This window comes from Dreissena polymorpha, chromosome 6 (genome assembly GCF_020536995.1).
Source record: "Dreissena polymorpha isolate Duluth1 chromosome 6, UMN_Dpol_1.0, whole genome shotgun sequence".
Taxonomy (NCBI): Eukaryota; Metazoa; Mollusca; class Bivalvia; order Myida; family Dreissenidae; genus Dreissena; species Dreissena polymorpha.
In genome coordinates this window covers 103,630,689-103,651,445 of record NC_068360.1, presented here as the reverse complement: position 1 = coordinate 103,651,445, position 20,757 = coordinate 103,630,689, and the positions used below count along the sequence as shown (strand labels likewise).

At 33.3% G+C, this 20,757-nt stretch overlaps 1 protein-coding gene and 1 long non-coding RNA gene across 6 annotated transcripts in view; both read right to left on the bottom strand.

Moving 5' to 3' along the window:
- Window positions 1–20,757, bottom strand: part of LOC127836362 (uncharacterized) — a 501,905-nt gene that overhangs the window by 477,830 nt on the left and 3,318 nt on the right. The gene's annotated exons all lie outside the window — the stretch shown is intronic.
- Window positions 420–4,698, bottom strand: LOC127836354 (uncharacterized). Of its 5 annotated transcripts, none has more exons than XM_052362946.1 (5): window positions 4,354–4,698; window positions 3,214–4,100; window positions 2,966–3,032; window positions 2,402–2,500; window positions 420–2,212 (listed from the first exon to the last, which is right to left on the bottom strand). In XM_052362946.1, the coding sequence occupies exons 2-5, from the start codon at window positions 3,268–3,270 to the stop codon at window positions 1,758–1,760; spliced, it is 678 nt and encodes a 225-aa protein (XP_052218906.1). In that variant the 5' UTR covers window positions 3,271–4,100; window positions 4,354–4,698; the 3' UTR covers window positions 420–1,757. The 5 variants fall into 5 exon arrangements, with proteins under 5 accessions (XP_052218906.1, XP_052218907.1, XP_052218904.1 ...); XM_052362947.1 differs by having other exon boundaries at window positions 3,861–4,100; window positions 4,354–4,697; XM_052362944.1 differs by having other exon boundaries at window positions 2,966–4,100.

Sequence of the window (20,757 nt, the reverse complement as noted above, 5' to 3'; positions counted from 1 at the left end):
CAAAACATAACTGCATATAGTTCTTTTCTTGTTTAAAATATTTGCATATTGTCGAAAAGAACACAATTTATTTTTTAACTAATTACATCAGGATTTGAAGTACATTTAACAAGAAAAACAGTGCTTTAAATGATTCACAAATCTACAATGTCGTTAATACTACGGTGCGTTATTTAAAAAAATCAATCACGATAATGCAATACATAGAACAAATCTGTTTAGTGTGCAATATAACTAAGTTTATTTAGCGAGTGTGAACAAATTTTAACCACACGAGTAATAACAAAGTATGTTAGTTATGGAGCCGATTAAAGACACTTATCTGTATACGCCACTAACCTGGTACTTTATTTATCATATCATTTCCTCTAGTTGTGTATATTAACCGTTTATATAAAATACAAAATAATGCGCATCTAAGGGTGTCTGGGAAATTCACGCAAGTGAAGTCGTTATTCTGCGCGTGGAAACCTTATGGTCAATGCTTAATAAACAGCTAAGCGCAAGCCTTTTTACAATCATATAAAAGAAGGAACTTTCGAATGTGTCTACGTATTAATATAACGGAGTGAAACTCCAGCGGCTCGAGCAGTATTGCATTCTTATTATATACAACTTAATGGTCCTTTATTTATGGCAAGTGACCAATTGTCAAATCAGTACGAAACAGCACAATAAGAAACAACATACACACATAGAAGAATAAAGCTGGGGTCACCGCCTAGGAACGGCCAATAAAAAGCATTGGGGGTTTTAACCGGTTTGAGAGCGCTCAACATCACACTTGGCCCATCACTATTCATTATACATATACGTGTAAATAAAAATTAACATCATAGCAGACAGTTAACAACTCAAGTTAAACAATAGTAAAAGGCAATTCAACGCATTCAATTTAATTACCATTTAATTACTCAAAGTTCAATTGTAGGAAGGAGACCAGAGCAACAGAGTTACACTTTTTTGAGTAACGAATAAATGAAATTATGAACCATTGTCAACTACATCCCTTCTTTTTACAAAAATATTTAAGAATATAGCATCATATAATTAATATATCAGATCATCAACGTGCAGAAAGAAGGAGCAATGTTGGGGGTAAAAGATCCATACTACATAGCTTAGTTGTTTATGTGACTGTTTAAAATTAATTCAACCGAGAAACGCCGCCAGAGGGGTAATATTAATAAAGTTAAACGATATAAACCCGATGATCTATGCATTTAGCCGAGACAGTGAAAGTAGATCGGATGACATAATTTAGAAGCGATGACACGATGATGTCACCAGTTACGAAATCAAATATTATTTTATTATTATAAAATGTGACATGAGAGCTTCGCCTTAATTAATTATTGTAAGTAATTCGATTGGACAATTACATCTGGCATTTCTCATGATTTGCAATATTGTCATGGTAATTTGTTTGGGAGTATAATTTGTATCTCCATGATCGTGATGAGTAACTGCAAAAAATATTTCCAAAACCAACTTACGATTGAAATAAGACGTACGCATTTTAGTATAAAGTTGTATTAATGTAGATCTTGAGTTAGCAAATCATTCAGTAAACAAGTTATATAAAGACAAAATGAAACAAAGAATGACAAGAAAAACACTGTATACCCGTACCGTCGTCTGGATCAAGCAATTCGAATTCGTGTGCATACTGGAGTAGATACTCGCTTAATATGCTTTGGAACATTTAGTGAAAGCATCCACGCGACGAGCACGCAGTTCCAATGTGGACGTCTTAATCACACCATGTGAATGCCAAAGAAGTTGTCACCTGGGTATGTCGTTAGTGAAATGTCACTTATTTTTACAGAAATTTCGTCACCAGCCTCTAATTGTACCAAAGTAGAAATGTGTGAACTGAAAGCATTAAAGTTACGATTTGCGGACTGCCGGTGTGTCTGAATAGAAGACGCAATTTCCACATCTTCTCCAAGCTTGACATTGTACTTGTACATTGCATGTTTAACCAACGTCGCATTTGCATGTTGAGCCCGGTCCTCAGGTGTGTCGTTGTTTTCCGTCAGACTCAAGAAAGAGTAGATATTATACGTGCCTGTCAGTGGCACAATAAGACGACCGTTTTGGTATCTCATGCCGTATCTCATAAACCCGGTCGTATAGTCCAAATCTCTGCCATTAAACCAAGCTACCACCGTTTCCATTTTATTTGGCGTGTAATTCATAGTAACCGAACCTACATCAATAAGTAAAAGCTGTAATTAATATACATTATTTAATACAAATATTAACCTAATATTTGTTAAAATGATTAGCATAACGTCATACCAGTATTAAAAAATGTATCTTTATTGATGACAATTTGTTCATATGTATTATATTACGGGATTAATTACTGACGAAATCCTATATTACATGTGTATACCTGTTTGTTTATAAGTAATCAAACCAACGAGCTTTGCTGCGGGTTTCATGTCAGGGATTGATGCTAAGTAATCATTCTTCAACTCTATTTTAACATGGTCTGTAAAAGAGTTAACATCCAAACACATTATATTATCAATATAACTGCTAGTATAATAATCTCGTTATAAAAAATGAGATATGAGATGCGCTTTATTCAGATCCTTATTCATGTTTAATAAAGTATTATAATATGAACAACTTCGTCATACGCAACCCATGCCTCTGTCTATGCCTCATTGCGCCATATAGAGTGTCTTATTTCGCAAATGTCGCTCACAGTATTTGTTTTGTTTTCTTATCTGATTAACAAGGCGTTCACAAAGGCTTCGACTAATTAACCTTCAATATTCAATATACAATTATTTAAGCGTGAACCCCACTATGTTCCTAGCGTACCTTTAGTAATAAGGTAAATACTTCGTCAAATACAAAAATAACACGGTGGCTCTAAGACGTTTTCATGCACAAAACATAAATAACATAAACAATACATGCGTTATATAAAAAATAAAATATTAAATACCATCAAAGTATTTTTTGGTGTCTATATTGTCCTGTTTCAGCGTCTTAGCATATACGTCGGCTAGTTCCTGAAAATTTGGTAAAAAAATTATTAAAATCGAAAACGGTTTACATTTCAAATAAAAGGATTTTGTTATGACATGCATCAAATTGTATATTTTTGTTCGGATTCGATTTCGGTAACGAATATCTACATCACTTGATGTTAACTCTTCTCTAGTTTCGTCTTCCGGAAAATTAAAAAGTTACCGTTGACATATTTTTCAGATTGAAATCGTTTTTTAAGGCGATGTTGCAAAGCTTCATTTCTCTTTTCTTCCAGCTATCCAGACTGAGAGTAACTTTAAACACTGATTTAATGACCAAGTGAAATAGGCATGCTTGATTAATTTATCCGTTGTTTTAATAATTTTGTTCACCCTAAATCAGGTTTAAAAAACTGAACTTTGAATGTCATGATCCTAAAACTGACGAAATACATAGTGTCAATTTTGAATGTAGTCCTATTCAACCAGTCCGTCTTTAACTACATACACAAACATAATAAATATTCCATGATATTCCACAATTCAGTTGTTTACTAGATTTCACTAACAAGTAGGTACACTTGGCCGCGAACATAATTGACTATTGTTGTTTTCCTCTCTAAGAAAAAGGAAGCAGTCGTAATGTCTATATAAAGCAGTCAGCAGTTATATGAGGAAGTAAAAAAAACACGCGAAAATTCCCTCAGTTTCAAGCACCAGCTGCGTACTTCCTCATGTGTCACATTCATTCTTATAATTAATATGGTTTAGTAGATACCTTATACAAGTAAATTAACATCCTCATCACTTTGCTTTTAGTATCTTTAAGTACTATCTTCCATTTAATAGATCCTACTAGCAAACACTAACCACAAACATTCTCTTGCGATGAAGACAAAATCTGTATGTGTATTAAACCGACTGTGTTTCGTCTTTTGGGTTCAACGATTCGATGAATACATTCTCTCATAATCCAAGTATCTTGCCATCAAGTAAACCGCCCGCTGTCCATATCTTTTCTATCGCAGTTAAACTACCTGAATAATTGTGAACAGTGGTAAAACAGTTTGTAGCATGGCTGTCAGTGCTCTTCTTAGAGTTTAAGTTCATCTAAGGATTGAAAAGCATGTCATTTTAGTATCGAGTGGTTATATCCGCCAGCGACAGAGCTGTCCACAATTTATTAATATGTTTTAACAATTTCTTGGTTTATGTCATATTGTAAAGTATATACGAATAGGCTAATACAATATTTATTTCTTAATTAAAAGAAAAAAACACTCTTGATACGATTTGATAATTTAAGGATACACGCAATACAGAAATTATTTTGCTAATAATAAAAACAAGAAATATAACCGACTTTTTCTAATATTTTCGTCAGTGTAGGAACCGTTTCTTCGCACGAAATAGCATCGCCATCCCTCAAACAAATATGTCTATTACCATCTACAGGTTCAATATCAGGCATTGTCCAAACAATAATCACAACTGTCACCAGCACAAAAAGCAAAATAATAACTGCAAACAGCGAACAAACTTTAATTGGCTCGCTGCGCGCCTTCTTAAATCCATCACGAAATAAACTGCCAGGCATATTTAATTTAACCGCGCACAAAGCTTCACATAAAATTCAACGATAACCGTCGCAGTCGATATCAACCTAACGACTATTGCTGGGTTGTAATTTGCCCGGCTAGATAAACCTGAAAGTTTAAACATGTAAACATATCGGGTTTCTGTTGCCAACGGTTAGCTGTTATTGGTTTACGCGCTTGCGCATGCGCATGTCTGACATGAGGATAAAACACCTTTAGTAAAATGAAGTGAAAGTGGAAACAAATTTAAATATTTCAAACTAAGAGAAACATAAATAATTGCTCCATTTTAGTTTAATGTTAACATTTAATCGTTCCATTGCTAACATTGTTTTTAAGTTTCTTTGTGTGAAACACGTACTACACTTTACTTTTGTTAATTTTTTCGTGAATAGCAGTGGCGTAGCTAGCCCATTTTCGTATCTAATTATGTAATCAGTAAGTCATTTCACCATCTCAGATATTTAGACCATTACTTTAATGTGATAATAAGCTGCGTTGAAACTTCTCAAAACGTGAACCTCCGACGTACCGTAACAAACAATAGTATACATAACTTAAGGGAGAATGAGAGGGGGCGTTTTTCATATAGAGATTTAGTGATAATTTGTTAACACAAACAAAGACACAATTTTGTTTAATTTTGAATCACGTATCTAAATGGGTTTGCTTATTCACTATTTAACTTTATATTAATTTAAGTGTATTATTCAATTCAAACTAATCGCAGATGTGTGAATACAGTTAAAAACGGAAAGTTACGTCACGCTTATATAGATGAGATTGGCTGTTGTAGGGAGGAGTTAATGTTATAAAGTTTAGCCCCCCAAAAAAACAAATCGTAAAATTTCTTGTATGCAGCGCCGATATGAGAACTAATGTTGTTTCACATGTGTGTCAATTTATGTATGAAATGTTTAAAAAAGCTGGACGACGTCGATACGTTATTCCATGTAAACTTAGAGTTATACAAAAATGACACTGCTAGGTTATTGTAATTTATTGAAAGTCTCACTGGAAATTAAATAGACAAGGTAGACTAAGCAAGTGCTTAGTACACACAAACGACGTTCATAACAGTTTAATTACTTAAAAAACACTGTAGTATTGTTAAATTGTTTTTAGTGTTTAAGCATCATTGAAGGAGCGATAGTCAGTGTTTTTACTGAACTGCACCGGGAAAATTAAATTTACTCCAGTCATTTCTTTGTAACTTCAATACTATTTTAATGTTAGTTACCCAATCAATCAAGCACATGAACTTATCTTTGGATTTGATACGACCGGTGAATATACGTATTAACAATTTGTAAGCAAAGCTTACAGAACATATATGTATAACATTTAAGGTAAACATCGTTTGTGATTACCACGCAGTATCGACACCAACGCTATTCCGAAACAAACATACATCCCCTATAAAGACGGAATATTAAATATTTGACATTCAATATTTAACATGCTCTGCCAAACATCAAACATTAAGATCAAACGCTTGTGTTTCATGGTGCTTTCAAGTTGTTTGTTATAAATGAAGGAGACTATTGTAAGTAGATCTAAACGAAAACTTGATTCAATGCCAAAATAATAAACTATGTCAAGTTCATGAACTAACATAATAAAGTCTCATTTCATACGTCTAATGACAAAAAGGCGAACGCGTATGACTCGGCCTATTCGCAACTTATAACCGTGTGCATTCTGGCAAATTCATTTTAAGGTGGAATTATACACCCATGCATTACATAAAGTAGCGGTGATACAGATAAGAAGGTCAATAAATGGGTACACGCTCACTTCTGGTTCAAAATTAAGTAATGAACGGACACATGAAATATGAATATTCTTAAAGAGACCGTCAACCGCGAATGACGAAAATAGAAAAATTCTTAAATAAGGTATTATTTTTTTTACATTTATTAGTTTATATTGATAAATAGTTCACGACTGGTATATTACATAACTTGAAAAAAGTTGTTAAGTTTTCATATTTTAAGTAAATTCGGTAATAAATTTTACTGGGTACTGGGTATATATATATATATATATATATATATATATATATATATATATATATATATATATATATATATATATATATATATATATATATATATATATATATATATAATGCTTGCGTTTTTTTATAGCGGTATACCGTTAAGTCACCTATTTTCGCGATGTACTTTCGATTTCACGTCGCGGAATTTTATTACCGAATTTACTAAAAATATGATTTTTTTTCAAGTAATGTAATATACCAGTCTTGATATTTTAAACAATATAAACTAATAATTGTAAACAAATTTAGTATTTTAGAACTTTTCTTTTTTCGTCATTCGTGGTTGACGGTCCCTTTAAGTAAGGAAGTAACCTTTTACTAATAATTTTTCTGTACTTGATAACCCAGAATTGTGTAGCCACTATGTTCAAAACATGCTCATTGCTGTTAATAACCAATATAACAATATTGATACACGCGATACTTTCGACACATAATTGATTGGGTGTTGTGACTTCCTTATCTGCAATGAACCTCTCTATGCCATTTATAAGTAGCTGAACGCAGACCACAGGAAACCGGTTAATGCAACTGAAGCTTTGATAATCGACTTATAACTAAACGTCAATGATGTGTCAGACAAATCAATTGTTTCTTTGCGTTTTGCTTACAGCAAGTCAGGGAATAAGATATGTCTTTTCATGCATTTTATTTCATCAGGTCAGGATAGACGTCTGTAAAGGGACAATTAACAATGATATTACCTGCATTATGTCGTTGATCCAGTGATTTGCGAGATTGAAAGCAACATGCGATTGTGAGTGCGACATTCAAATCGCATGCTAGATAACTTATCTCAAATATACAAATGTATCCAGTTTATCAAATCCAATTTACTTTTAAGATGTAATGATGCAATCGTTCCATCGCACTTTTATCCGATACGAATTTAAACACCCTTTTTAAATTCAAGTTTTATTCAGAAAAATATGAGTCCATATTCTATGTGTTTCATTATACGCAAACCATGCTAACCAGAAGCACAGTATTTTTTAGACAAATGTATTTTGAAACAACCTTTTTACGTTTCAAAGATATGGCCTTGTGATCCAATATTGAATATTGCTTCAAAAATGTATACAATAAAATAATTCACAAAAATTACATTCATGTGTACAGATGAAAATTCTGTGCAACCTTGTCGTCGCCAATGCTTGCTTTGTTTTCAAACTGTGCTGATGTATCGCATGTATCGCAACGTAGTGCCTTGGCAACATTTCGCTGTGGTGTCGCACCACTTCGTATACAAACAGGATGTTATGAAGATGTTCCGGAAAATGAGCGATATTGTTTTATCTGTATGACGAGAGTCGAAAGTGAACAGAATGCTTTAATGATGTGTGCATTACTCGCAAATATAAGAGTTACTCTAACAGAAAGTGATCTTTTAATTAATTCAAACATTAACGCATTAAATCCAAAAGAAGAAATGATTATTTTGCTGACAGATGATCGCGTTTTAAAACCCAGCTCCAGATCATGTCATGACATTTAAATGAAGCGACGCAACCACATGTATATAAGAACCTTTTAATGTGTGCATATAAAGTTATACAGAGTGTAATTCAAAACTAGAAAAATGTTAAGAATGTACACATTGCATTGTCTTTTATTGTATTTGTGTGTTAATATATACAGAAGCACAATTTGAGCTTTTGTTCCATGAGATAGGGTCCATCACTAGCCTTCTCAATCTTCTAATCACCAACAAGCCGATGGATCACACAGAATGTCATCTTCAGCATTCGCTGAGCGCCACTAGTCGTCACTCGTTCAACCACAATGTACAAATGTTGTTGGACTATGTGCTCGAACGTCAGAACCCATACACAGTGACGGTCAGTGTTCCACTACACAATTTACTGACAAAACTAGCTGTTGACAAAGAGGTTGCTGTACGGCTTCCCAAATGTATTGAAAATGGTGAACGTGTATACCGCGCATACAGGCAGGAGAGAAAAGTTGCGAAAGCCAAAACAATCAGTTCCACTATTTCAAAGAGAAAAATTCTCAAGTTCACTTACCATCTTAAACAGTCATTATTGACATCAACAGCTATTCGTAAAGAACGGAAAGCCCCGTTATCCAAAGATATGGCAGATGAAAAAGAGGAGCATGGACATTGCTAAGGAAAGAGGCATGTCCCTCAAGCAGATATTATCACATAATTTGATTTCTTAATCTCCATTATTTGATGGCTACCTCCCAGCCCTTGTTAATAAGTCAAAACTTAGATTGAATCTAGACTGGACATCAGTAAATGGAGTCAGGAATCTCTTCTTCCCACTCATGTCATCGTGGACTGCATGTCTAAGATGCGACAGATGCCACTTGCACAATTTTCCACTCTGGGTGGTGCAATCAATGCTGTCATCAACTCAGCGTCAAGAATATGTGAGGGGCATTCATCTTGTACTAGACTCATACGTTGAAATGTCTTTAAAGGAAGGTCAACGGTTGCGGCGCAGAGACGAAGCAACAGGTATTGCAATTATCGACATGAGCAGAGACACACCAATCCCCAAACAACTTAATAAATTCTGGGCATCCGAGGAAAATAAGCATAATCTTCAAGTATCGATAAGAGCTATATATTGCAATGACGCCTGTGCCAACCCTAGAGTTGCAAGTTCAGTTGTCTCTGACAATGAAGCTCTTCCAGCAATTAAGTTTGGTAATGAAGTCATTCCTGAACTGTTAAACTGGATTGAGGAGGCCGATGCAAGGGTAGTGGTTCATGTTGTGTGGGTTGCTCGTATCAAACAGTTTCAAAGAGTTGTTGTGATGTCAAACAACATATTGGATTTGGGTAGTTTGAGGCTCCTGGCAGTGTGACGGACAAGCTCCTCGGTGATTTATCATGTATAAGGACTAATTAACTCACATCAAGTGAGAAAATCTCCCAACCCAATTTTGCAAACGGGACTTCAGACCTAGTCCTGCACTACATACAGTATGCGTTAACCTGATTTCAGTAAGTGTATTGCGCCGCTTTCAATTGAAAACAAACCACTCACTGGGATTCCATCGATATATTGAAGTGATTCCATTTATAACATTCATTTAATTTTCAAAAGGATATTCATTGCGCAGGAAATACCAGTATGATGCTGACAAATCTGTCTACCGCAGGCAATTATGTTTAAGCGCGAATTAATAGCACACAATCAATTATTTTAATTGTGCCATTGAATAATTTGTTTACGACTTTTTAAGGACGTTCGCGGAACTTAAAGTGTCGCGCACATTTGCCTTTACTGTAATATAGGTTGCGCAAAAAGAGTATGTTTGCTCGGATTTTTAAATAATTATATATAAATTGTGTCCCTTAAACAGTATAATAAGAATCCAAAACGGCATGTCTTGAAATATGGAAAAAAGTCGATGTGTCTCAATAATGAGATGTGTTTTCCTGTAGTTAGTTCGAAAATGATTTCTCATCTTAGCATTAAGCATGTTAGTTCAATCATCAAATCAAACAGGTCAAGTTCATTATCAAAATATAATTGAGTATACATGAGTTATAATATAAACATAAAGTGCACTACATGCCATGCTTTAGCATGCTTTATTTAATCTTTAAGTAAAGTGAATGACAACACGTTTTATAGTTTTTATTTCTCCAACAACGGCACTTTAACAGTAATATAATGGTGTTTGAAATAATTAACTACATACATGCACTCAATTCATTCATCATCGACGCTCTAATACTTCCTGATAACGCACGGGTGTGGTGGCATCGTGCTGCTCGGATAAATAGAATTACGCGAATACTTTGTATTTGTAATTGCATATTAAAGCTCGCTTTGAACTATCTCATACAAAAATAGTTAGTTAAAGTATGTGTTCGCATTTGATTAAAGACATTGATGTGCACTGTGACAAATACAGTCTAGTCGATGTTCAACAATGTATGTTGACACAAATGCGCTTGTACCGCACGTGTTAGTTTGTATAGTGTATATATCTTACGTTTAAAAAATTATATAAACAATAATCGTCTTAAATATTTGGTGCCTTTATAATGATCAGTATTGCTTTTTCAAGACCGGGCTATAGGACTTGGTCATTGATTTGACTATATTACTCCAAACATGTGTATAAAGTCTCAATTGTTCTACTAGTAAAACGTGATAGAGATAAGCTATACGTTCACATTGACCAAAGTTCTAATTACAAAGAGGGAGCACAGTTCAACTAAAATATATGTCAAAGTAATGAATCTTTGTAAGCGATCATTACTTTCTCATATCACCTAGTGAATCCGATCACTTGTGTGAAGTTTCAATTAATTAATTTAAGCAGAAACAGTAATGTTAAGATAATGCACGTTTTACTTAACACAGTATAAAGCTCAATTGCAGGTCAGGGTTATAGAACTTGGTCGGCATTCTCATACTATCGTCCCGAACCCATGTGTGAAGTTGAAATTGTCTACTTGAAGTAGAAAATGTAATAAACAATTGTTACACGTTTACCGTTACACATATTATGAAAACAAACAGCGAACTCATTCGACTTAATTGTAGATAAGAGCTCTTAAATTTGGTCATGAACCTCACCCAATAAAGCCGAACACATATTAAATGTTTCCTTTAGATACCCGTAGTAGAAACAGTTATATGGAGATGATGCACGTTTAACTTCGCCGACACCGACGACAATGGCATTTGGGAGAATAGTATAGCTACTACTATTCCGTGTAAAGTCGAATTGTAACACATCATTTTTTGACAACGATACTGTCAATTTAAAAGTTCGATCTGAATTTTCAATTTTTATGTAAATTACAGTATACCCGTAGCAAGAAACAGTGAAATGGACAATACACGTTTACCTTAAACAGTGCAGTACGCGAACGCCGACGCCGAAAACGACAGAACATGTGAGAATAGTGTAGCCACTGTGTATGATGAATAGTATGAGGGGCCCAGCACTTGGTTTTCACGTCATATTAAAGAAATGGCTAATGAACACTCAAGGCTACATTTATTGCCAAGTCTTCATGATAGATGGTATAATTATGCCTCGATGTAAGCGATTAATTCATATGGGCCTATTAAATTGTATTACACGTCCAAATTGCTGCGTTAATTCTGTTTTAAAAAGCGAAAATATAAAGTGTTAGGAGAACGCTCTAAGTTTAAAAACAGATCAGCAATAATAACAAGGATATTATAATTGTGGTATCAGTGGAGAAAAAAGAGTCGACACCTCCTCGTATTATTTTAACTGAATTTCATCCAATATATTGCCAATATGATTTCATTGGTACTTTTCTTTCTCTGTTGTTTTTGTTTTGCAAGAATATCTGTTAAAGAGTATTTGCTTTCTTTCCATAAATCGAAGTGATTTCCAAGTGAGTAATGCGTTTTAACAACAGAAAGAACAATCTAGAAATAAATATACAACATGCCGATGAAAAAGTATTTTTTGATATATTATCAAATATTGTCGAACTGGCACTTGTCTCTTAAAAAAGCTGAAGCAATGTGGACTTTGGTGCTCTAGATGGTTTTTTGGGCAAACTAGAGCAAATATATATATATTTGATCCGTGGTGGTGCGTTCGAAACAGGTATATTTCATTTAGAACCAACCAAGTAATTATACATTTGATTTTCAACCCAAAGTTCTTATACATGCGCCCCTGGATCTGCTCTATTATTCAAACCGATCTTAAAATACAGAGTAAAAAAATATGTTTTCTTATATATTCTAAATGAAGCATTTAAAGTGGATCTATATTTCGCCAGGCAACACTTGCGCAATGATTGTGAATAACTTGGCGGAGTACAATATTGTATTTACACATTTTCGAGAATTATCCTTAATAACTACAGAGCAATAATCGCAGATCCGATCGCTGTTCTGTAATTGTATATTTTATACAAAACATGGCATCTATGTAAATGTAAACGCCGATGGTATTTTTACAGATGTTTCTTGGTTTAATACGCACAAACTACTTCCTACTATTATAAAGAATTTTAAGAACACTACTCTTCCAAATCTCATCATATCATATATTTCTGCATATCGAAACATATTTTTTAATGTGTTTCACAATGATTTGAAACATGGATTAACAAAAAGTTTATGGTAAGACCGAATTTGGATTACCAAAACGTTTAAGGTAAGACCGAACATTAGGTCGGGAGTGTTGGTGGAACAAAACGCAACGGATAATATTTAATGCACTAGGCCCAGAGGCCCAGATGCAACAGGACAAGAAATTGACCATGCTCTGTTAAATACTCTTTAAAACATTTATCAGCGATTAACATTCCGTTCAGGAACAGCCTGTTTGAAGATATATGGTGTTGAATAAAAATAAAAAGCGTTGTAAAACATAAATGGATTTTCAATTTACTTGACAGAGGCGTTTAACATGATGCGATGGAGTATCGAACACAAGAAATCGGCCTATGAGTCAAATTTCAATTTGGCAATGTGTGGCTGTGTGTTTCGAAGTTATCGGGTCGTTACGCTGCCTATTGCTGTAAAGTGTGAGGACCAGAAGTATGCTCCATAACTTATTATTTGAAATTTAAAAAAAATGCAACACGTTAAGATCATTAAAATATCGATTGCAACTGAAACTCTGCTGTAAGTGAAATTAATGACACTATTTCAGCTTTAACATAAGTCATACATTTGTTAAAGTATAAACGAAACGCTTACCTCAGTGACAACTTTAATCCAATGCTTATCAAAATAATTTTTTAACGATATGCAATTCCATTTAATGTTTTTCCATCTCTTTCTCGGAGTTAATTTCAAAACATACTTTTTTTTAATAACAAGTATGTCAGATTGTAAACATTCTTACCCAAACACGATTAACGAAACCGTAATACTGTCGCAGCGAGTTCTTGTATTTATATGGAAGTTAATACATATGCAGGACAAACACGCAATCCGTTATAAGTTTTGGATTCGTTCGTTGCTTAAAAAATATTTTACTGTTAAATAAATTTCACACGAGATACGTCATCAATTGCGTAATCGAATAAATGAAAAAATAAAAGTTTGGAAAGCCGGGTTTTGGAGACATTTCAGTGAAGAAGCAAAATAGGCTGATATGTTGTATAAACAATACCACACGGCAGAGCTTGGCCGGACTTCAAAAAATAGCACCCAAAGAGAAATAATGACATGCTTATATAAATCTCTGTAATAACTGTTATTAAGTACATTTTTATGCAAACTTGAATACTTCATTGCCATACTTCATTTGTTTTAACAGAACCTTTCTCAGGAACTTCGCAAGAACATTTGTTAAAAGGACAAATACTAGAACATGCTGATCGGCGCGTAAGAATATGTACTGACGGTATATCACGCTGACGTGACCTACTTCCGGATATCAACTAGTTTGTACGGTTACTGATTATTAGGACACTGTTTGCAACAGAAACGTGCAAAACTTATTGGTCAGCCATATGATGATTGTTTAATTACGTAGATGAAGTTGTGACAATCTTGTGATGAAATGTTGCTCACACGAACCAACCTTATAGCTCGGAGATCATGGACGAAATTGAATGCCTATATATTATATATAAAACCAAGTATTGTCCGAAGTTTTATCTTGACCGGCACAGAGATCAACTTCAAATAGTAATAAATCATACATAGCCATGATTGGTCGGAGTGTTGCGTGCAAGTGGTGTATTCTTGATCCACAATTACAGTCTTCATGCATGGTCAAAATACAAATATTTGCAATACGGCTTACAAATTATTCGATGCATATATATTTGTCAAGAAATAATAGATGTTCAAATAACTTGGCATAGGATTGAGCATGTTACTAATAGAAGCATGGTTCGTATGGCCAAAGTTAAATGTGAAATGTCAAAATTGTGTCAAGTTTATCTTCATGAACTTTCTTTCAAATACCTTAGCACATGTGACAGTCACGTTAAGCTGGTGTTGAAGAACACGGTCTTAAAGGTCAGGGTTAAGGGAAATATATTTATAATATATTGCATAAATTATATTTTGTAAAAACAGTTATGAAGCCAGGTCACAGTTCAAGATCAAAAATTCTAACAAAGTATGTATTATATGATTTTACCATTATTATTCAGAAGCTGTTTGTTTGAAGAAGTTATAATCATAATGAGACTTAGTGAAAAACTGAAGAACCAAGTTGAGTGTTTAGTGTTTACTGTTTGTTTAATGGTAAGCTGCTTTGCAATTGTTTGGAAAAAAAGCTACCTTAGTAGGCCCTCTCGCGACAAATAATGTCAAGAGACTTGCTTACAGTTTGATAACATGACGATTGAAGAAACTGTCATAATGTCAATGAAGAAATATAGAATATATTCTCAAAAGTGATATAACCCAAATGAGTATAGAAAGGTAAAAAATGTATGTTCGTCAATGGGTTATCATCCATCCAAATATCAACAATATTTTAGCGGCTGTATTATTGTTCATCGATAATATGAAATACAGGATTTACTAAGATGGTGTTTGAAATGAAATGGGTTTTTGTAAATCATGAATGGTCGAGAGGGAGCGCGTTCGAATTTGATTTCTGAGGACGAGGGTTTGAATCCCAATGAAGTAAATTTTTACTAAAATAATTATATTGCTTTCTTTTTTGTGTCAATTTGCCTCGATATTCCCCTTAACTGTCATGTATTAATTTCCAGATACGGCCCGTCAACAAATCTTCACAGTAGATGTTTTCATTTCAATTAAAGCGTGACACATATTTGATATGACTAAAATGTGCACTGAAAAACAAGTAGTTCTCTGATTCCGTCAATGTTCGTGTATTTAGCGTAAGCGTATTTGGTTATTTACACATTTTAATCTCAATCCTTTGTATTTGTATAACATTGTCTACTTACAACTAGGATTTCCAAAAATCGTTTTCACTGCTCTTGTTAAGTGTATCAAATAGTAAATATGTGCTAATGTTTAATAAATAGTGAGATATAGGTTACAATTACGATCAAGCATATCAGTGATCAGTTTTCAAAATTCGAAATAAGATGAATGCAACAGCTGGTAAATGAATATTTTTTGTCGTCAATTATTAAGTATAAATCTCATGTAATATATTTTTACTGCTTTTATTTCTGTGACAAAAGCTCTATTGATTTCTATAATGAAATAGCGATTGTCAGTGTAGCATTATTCTTTCATAGTTACGTGATGAAGTTACACACTCGTTTGTTAAATGTTGTGTGTTAATACAGTGAATAGTATCAATTCCTTTGAGTAATGGTTATATTATGTAATATGTTATCGCGATTAGCAGGGAACTATTCGTTAAATTTGCGCAGCGGTTGAACTATATGTGTGAACTTGCTTGTTTGATTTAAATGTTCAGGTAGATAATATTTCATACTCACCGGTTCACTTTTAAATGGAACATTAATTCGTGACATAATTTCTTTATAGCAATTAAGATGCTCGTCTTGCGTTTAATCGTTAAGACGAGATTTGAACGTACATGACTTGTATGAAATATTTAGGACCAACGAGCTTTAAGTTTAATCTTAATAAATACATGTTTCGTTTCGTTTAAGTCATATATTATACCATAAATTATAGTATACAACTGAAATTTGAATACACATTGTCCTTATTGTTTTAAATGTCAAAATGTTGCACGCGAAAAGCACATTAAGAACAAAAATCAGGACAAAAACATGTAGTATCATTGAGCACCTATGTATATAAACACATAATTACAAATGCGGGACACATACGGAAAGTTTCATGTCTGAAGGAAATTGAGTCATGCACTTAATGCATGTGCCACCAAGAGAGCTATAATCGGTGCACTCGATAAAAACGAACAATTATCGCACTTGTTCTTAGAACATTATTTAACTTGTCGATAAACATTACATGTTACCCACGTGCATGATACCCGACCATTCATGTGACGCAGGAGTGACGCAGGCAAAATTGATTGTACGTGCATTGTGATAAATGTATCGATGTGTCTAAACTAATATTAAATCTTTTGGAATTGCGTCAGCGTGTACACAATGCGTGGATTCCACTCAATGCTATATGTTTGTCGACAGCAATAAATAAATGCAAAAGTATGGTATTTAATAAATACAATATCAATTGACGTTTAATAAAATGAAAAATATGGACAATATGAATACAATCTTTAAGACATCATTTTTAATATCTTACCTTTTCAACATACTGTGTTCATGCGTATGGTTTCTAACTAATACATTCGTCAGTTAAATAAAATGTATTTGAATAAGCAAAATACCTATGAAATAAATTACAAACTACTAGAGAAATATAATTTTTAAGGTTATACATTCGTCTCTACCAGTGACCATGGTTTCCTTGCTTTTTAATGCAAACAAAGTAAGCAAAATAAGCGAAAAGTTATCGAAATATGGCATTTCATCATAATAATATTAAGTTACATATTTCAGATGGCATTTGCTACATTTACAACGGAAAGTAAAAATTGACTTATATTAAGAATGTTAATTTTATGTCGGCTTTGCAGGAAGCATTATCATTCATGTCAAATAACATTTCTGCTGTAGTTGTGTTTGATTACAAACCGGAAATTCCATTATAATGACTTAGAAGCATTTTAAAACAACAAATGGTTCTGACACGCGGACACTGGTTCACAATGCTTTTTACTCAAGGACAAGTTATATGAAAATTTACTCACTTTAGAAAAATATGTATGTGATCTCAACATTTACAAAAAGGGATCATATGCACATTCAATGAGCAAAAGGCTTGGCATTTATCCATCTGTCAATTCTGTCAATGGTTAGTCCGTTTGTCTCTATATCAGTCTACAAAACGCTGAAATAACACGCTTACCATCTCTCTTTTTTTCGGCGACGTGCATAAATGATGTGTTTCACTCCGTGTTATTATTCCATCTTATAATATATCTTACTTTAAAATAATAAACCAGGTGGGTCATGTATAACAGAGACATTAAACAAAACAGGCTGGAAGGAAGCGTGTCGCTCTCCTAACCTTTCCGAGGCCCCATATTTCAGAGATTGACGTCTTAGCTTCTTAAGAAGCTAAGCTATTTTATTTGTTTTCAGTTTCTTATCAGAATTCAGATTGTGTGGATAGAAATGATACCTGTTTGATTTAGCTTGCTTGAATTTAACATTAAGGTAGTGTAATTAATATTACAAATCCACCTGTGTTATTTTAAATAAGAAAAAAATCGTGGCCTAATTACTTTATAATGATATTTGTGTCCTTAAAGTTAAACTTTTATTTAAACATTTGGGGCAAAGAGGATTTCATATCTTTTAGTTTAAGCAAAAAATACGCATCTATTGTTTCGTTTAAATCTAGTCATTAAAATTCTATTTAGTGTCGTTTACCATTTCCGCTACAATATATATATATATTGTTTTAATTTCTAAATGTGGCACATGAAAAACACATAACAAAACAAAATCCAGGACACAAACATTAAGTGTCCATGGGCACCATTTTCTAAACACAAGTTGTTGGTACGTTATGAAGTTCACTCATGTGCTCATGTCACCAGATGGGGCGTGTGTTTAGCATGCTTTGTCAGTTAAATCCACGTTTACATAAATTTCAAATAGGCTACATCGAATGAACTATCGATCGACAGGTATTATAAAATAAAATCTAATATATAATATCACCTTAATAAATCATGTATTCGAAATGAACGCAATGAAGAATAGACAGACTATAATACAGACATTTATTTGCTATGGCGCATAGACCGCCATATGCACTCAATAAACTACAAGTACATGCACTACAATACAGTGAACATTTAAACATTTGATATTTAAGCCATTTTAACTTAACTTTACAGTAGATCTACCGTGTTATTAGTAAATGGATTTATGTTATAGGAGATCTTAAACTATGAAAAGAACATTCTCAACGATTTTTTTGTTTACTTATGTATAGATTTGGAAATATATATAGATTGTCATCACAGCCAGTATTAAGATTTAAAGGGACTTTTTAAAGTTTTGGTGAATTGACAAAATTGAAATAAAGTGTGTCAGATTCGCAAAGTTCTCTTATAGTTATGATAATTTGGAGGTTACAGTAATACTGAACATTAACCCTGCTCTAAAATATCCATTATATGCATCCTTTTACGATTTAAAACCTGAAAATTATCAAGCGATTCAAACGTGAAACGATTGCATAATTTTTAGAGTTCTGTTGTTGTCGTTATATGTTGTGATTCTACGAGGATTGCTTATATAAAGAATAACATACATCACCAATTGTATGAGCACGGATGGCCGAGTGATCTAAGCGATAGACTTTTGCTCAAGGGGTTAGTGGTTCGATCCAAGTTGAGGTAACTGTTTTCTTTCATTCTTTATTGTTATTCTTGTTTGGTTTTACTTGAGCTTTTTAGATCCAATGTTTACATTTATCAATACATACCAACACCTGTGAAAAAGCCCCTTACATAGCATTATCGTTTTACATTCTGTTTAGAACTCAAATTAGGTTACTGTGTATAGGAAAAATAAACATTGATCTGATCATATGGTCGTTCATAACCATGGGAAGGTGTCTGTATAAATATTTACAGATCACTAGGCGTTTACTAGCATGATTAACAAGAAAATGATCCAATTTGTTATGGGGGGTATTTTACGTAACATGAATTATTATTTCGTATAAGATATATTCAATTTGCAAAATACCGACATGTGGATGCATACATATGGGCTTATTGGTTGAGAACTGTGACTCATATGAGTATACATCGTTGGTTTTGATATGAACACATTGGGCATTTTATCGTTTACCCACTTATGCTTACATAATATGGACCTAAATTGCTTTCCTGTTTGGACCCATTACTATTTACTTGTTGAGATGTGTGTTTTGCCATTTAAACCATTACATACTTGATGGGCTTGGGCTCAACTGGGTCTTATATAAGTATGACATGAGAACCATTTGTGGCATTAGCTCAGAAAAAGTTCATACCGGGTCCGCAAAATGTATTATATGTAGAGGAGTTCGCAAGGGCTGGTGTGTTTGTTTATTCGTACTGTATGGATCCGGGGTTGGCAGAAATGAACATTTGATTCTCACGTGGAGCACATATGGTATATTTGCCCTTGGTAGCTCATTTGTCGTAAATATGGGCTTTTTTGCTGGGCGAGTTTAAATGAAAATTGTTTGTTCTAAGCTAATTTGTTTTAAGCTTCTGTGAAATTGTAAAAGTTATTAAGGTATGTAAATGTATCACAAATTTATACCTCATGATATCAATTTAATCTGTGATTTTTAGTGCTCAATTTATGTGTTTGTTTTAAATTAATTTTGTTCTTAAGCTTTATGTGAAAATTGTCAATGTTATTATTTGACATGTATGTGCCGAATAAATCTATCCATCTATTTAAATCAATGTTTAAATGGGAAAATAACAATACAAAAATAGACCTATTTACATATTTATTTTTAGAATAGTGTTATCACAAACTCTGTTTAGCTGCTTCGATCCTTGGAGATTATACAATTATTTGACACATTTAAGCAGGAAATACTAATCCTCAAATTATCATATGGTCCAATTATAAAATTAGAAATCGGTATGCAAGTGGAAACTTTCAATAGCTCGCAAACGAAATTTCCCTTCGTGTGAATTCATTTATTCCAAATGGTCTCCATCATATAACCACATTATTTGGTGTTCAAGTATGTGCATTAATTAAACTTAAGTTGTGAAGGAATATCAATTTTGAAATGCCTTTAACATCCACTTTAATGATTTTCAAGCAGTATTCAGGAACTATTATTTGTTTAACATTGATGTCTTTATAATCAGAATTTGCAAAACTGGTTTGTGTGCATGTACACAATAGACAGAATTAAAGAGCTAAACAATGTATGAAAGAAAGGCCTTCCGATTAGGCAATCGACGTTGATTAACATTATATGACCCAAAATGAAAAGAGTACACAGAGTATATGCTGAGTGAATTATCAAAAACAATACCACACATGTATTATTTATTTTGTTTTTGTCAAAAGTAGTGCCAATTGTGAATTCATGTTATATAAAGCCTTGTAGTGATCTTCTGCTAAGTTTATTCAAAT

Coding starts and splice junctions, on each gene's coding strand:
- LOC127836354 (XM_052362943.1), bottom strand. CDS start 4,587: ATGCCTGGCAGTTTATTTCGTGATGGATTTAAGAAGGCGCGCAGCGAG. Junction 2,501..2,965: donor CACCAAAAAATACTTTGATG/GTATTTAATATT, acceptor ACTCTTTTACAG/ACCATGTTAAAATAGAGTTG. Junction 2,213..2,401: donor GATTACTTATAAACAAACAG/GTATACACATGT, acceptor TTATTGATGTAG/GTTCGGTTACTATGAATTAC.